General features: G+C 56.9%; 1 protein-coding gene across 1 annotated transcript; it reads left to right on the plus strand.

Moving 5' to 3' along the window:
- Window positions 1–1,059: 1,059 nt before the first annotated feature.
- PSMB4 (20S proteasome subunit beta 7) lies at window positions 1,060–2,297 on the plus strand (the record flags this gene model as incomplete). Its single annotated transcript, XM_005854763.1, has 3 exons — window positions 1,060–1,183; window positions 1,322–1,780; window positions 2,049–2,297. Coding segments are annotated over exons 1-3 (741 nt in total), but the record flags the coding sequence as incomplete, so codon positions are not given.
- Between the last annotated feature and the right edge of the window lie 2 nt (window positions 2,298–2,299).

Here is a 2,299-nt window from a genome sequence, read left to right on the forward strand (position 1 = left end):
GTGACATTGTAGGGAATGACGAGGTTCGGGTGGGAAGGGAGATTTTTTTTCCTCTTTTGTTTCTGTTGCCGTCGACATTGTCGCTGGCGCGCGGTGGACGCGGTAAGTGTGGGTAGGGGGGCTTTGCATAACGAGCTTCTCTTTGAAGTCTTGCCTCGGAACAATCGAGGGGAAAGATACAATTCGCATCCTTGGATAATCCCTGTAGCGCCTGCATCCAAGACAGCAGTTCGAGGAGAAAGCGCGTTTCATTTTGTTGATTTATCGACGCGTTGTCCCTTAACCGGAAAGAGGGGAGGGGGAGGGGAGGGGGGAAGCGGGTGTCCACGAGGAGACGACCCACCAACACCGGCGCTGGCCACGCCACGAAGGAATTCAGCACGGACCTGTTATTATATCAAGACTTCCACATTTGCAGCACGTCTCTGGATTCATGTAGATAGGTGGACCCAAGACGGTCGACGAGGATACAGGGCGGGAGGAAGAATCGAAAAACGGCGCCACAACTACTTTGCAGAGCTCCCCCGGAGACTTGATGAGACACGTGGCACCTGACGTCTGATAAGTCCCTGTAAAGAAGGGCTTAAAGATGAGAAATATGATAGGAGTCAAGGGCGTGCAACGTGCGACGCAAGAAGGAAAGCCAAGCTGGCTTGTGGAGGTGTCAGAAGCCAGTGGGTGGGCGCGGGAGGATAGTCGCATCTTACAAAACCAGACGCCGGCCCCTAGCACCCTGACGCACACCACATGACCACACAAGGTCCTACTAAATACATCGTGTCCCGATGTGGAGCCAGGGGCCCTGGACCACAGGGACCTGTGCGAGGCTCACGCGGCCCCTGACGCCGCGCTCGACCAAGGGAGGATGAGCGAGCACGCCGCCGAGCACTTCACGCATAAAAAACCCAAACATGCGAAAACCTCCAAGTCGAAGTTCTTCAGCGACGTCGATGAAGTTCGGCACTGGAAACTTTGGGCGACGTGAGGGTCAGGCTCCCACTTGTTCACCCACTCCCGTGTGCTTGTGTCCACTGAGCCTCTCTTTGGTCTTTTCTCGTCACAGTGATCAGACTTCGGCTGCTTTCCGAATTAATTCCTCTCCTTCGGCGGCCGTACTGCTGAACGCGCTCCCTCCCGACGAGGCCCGTGCATGCCCAGGAAGTGGACTGGATTGAACCTTGCGGTCAGTATGATGATGGCTTGCGTGGGTTCTCGTGTAGTGATGTCTTATGTTTTGCTCGTGGTGATCCTTTGTCTTGGTGTGACCGCTAGTTGACTGCCCAATCTCACTTCCCCCCTCCCTCGTAATTCCCCCCGGCAGTCCATCAGCCTTTTCTTCGTCACACTTTCAGCTTGCTTGCTTCAGGTCGTTTTCACCAGCAACATGTTCGGAGTCACAGTGAAAAACAGCGGTATGACAGGAACCGGAACTACCGCAGGTCCCACGAAACGCACACATTCCCCCATGGTTACCGGAACCTCGGTCCTGGGTGTGAAGTACAACGGTGGAGTCATGTTGGCGGCCGACACCTTGGCCTCGTACGGCTCCTTGGCGCGCTTCAAGGATGTCACTCGTCTGAATGCAGTAGGGGACTACACGATCCTGGGCGCGGGGGGAGAGTTCTCGGATTTCCAAGCCATACAGGAGATACTGGAGAAGATGGACCAGGAGGATAAAAATGCAGACGATGGGTTTTCGCACTCGCCAGCGGAGCTTTTCAACTACTTGCGGGCGATCTTCTATAGCAAGCGGAATAAGTTCAATCCGTTGTGGAATGAGGTAAGGGCCGCGGTTGCAGACAGACGGGTGGTTGCAGGTCTTCCGGCACGTCGTGACAAGAGCACGCATTAGGTTGTGTACACCCCATCGATGGTGTGAGGCCTATGCCTAGCACGTGCTTGATTGCGGCAGTGCGCACGGCCTTATCCCGCCTTGGGCACCCCCCCCAGCAAGTATGGCCTTGTCCACTGCCCCTCGTATGCGCTGTCCGCAGGCTGATGTCATTGGAACACGCTCAAACGCGGGATCCCCTTTCCCTTCCCCTCAGGTCCTGGTGGGCGGTTTCAAGGACGGGAAGGCCTTCCTCGGTCATTTGGACATGATCGGCACCGCCTTCTCGGACGAGGTGATGGCCACCGGCTTCGGGTCCTACCTGGCCTTGCCCATCATGCGGAAGCGGTGGCACGCGAACATGACAGAGGGGGAGGCGCGGGCCCTGTTGGAGGATTGCATGCGCGTCTTATTCTACCGGTGGGGGCCGCGGGAGGGAGGGAGGGAGGGAGGGAGGAAGGGAGAGGG

This window comes from Nannochloropsis gaditana, assembly GCF_000240725.1.
Source record: "Nannochloropsis gaditana CCMP526 unplaced genomic scaffold scaffold391, whole genome shotgun sequence".
Classification (NCBI taxonomy): domain Eukaryota; class Eustigmatophyceae; order Eustigmatales; family Monodopsidaceae; genus Microchloropsis; species Microchloropsis gaditana.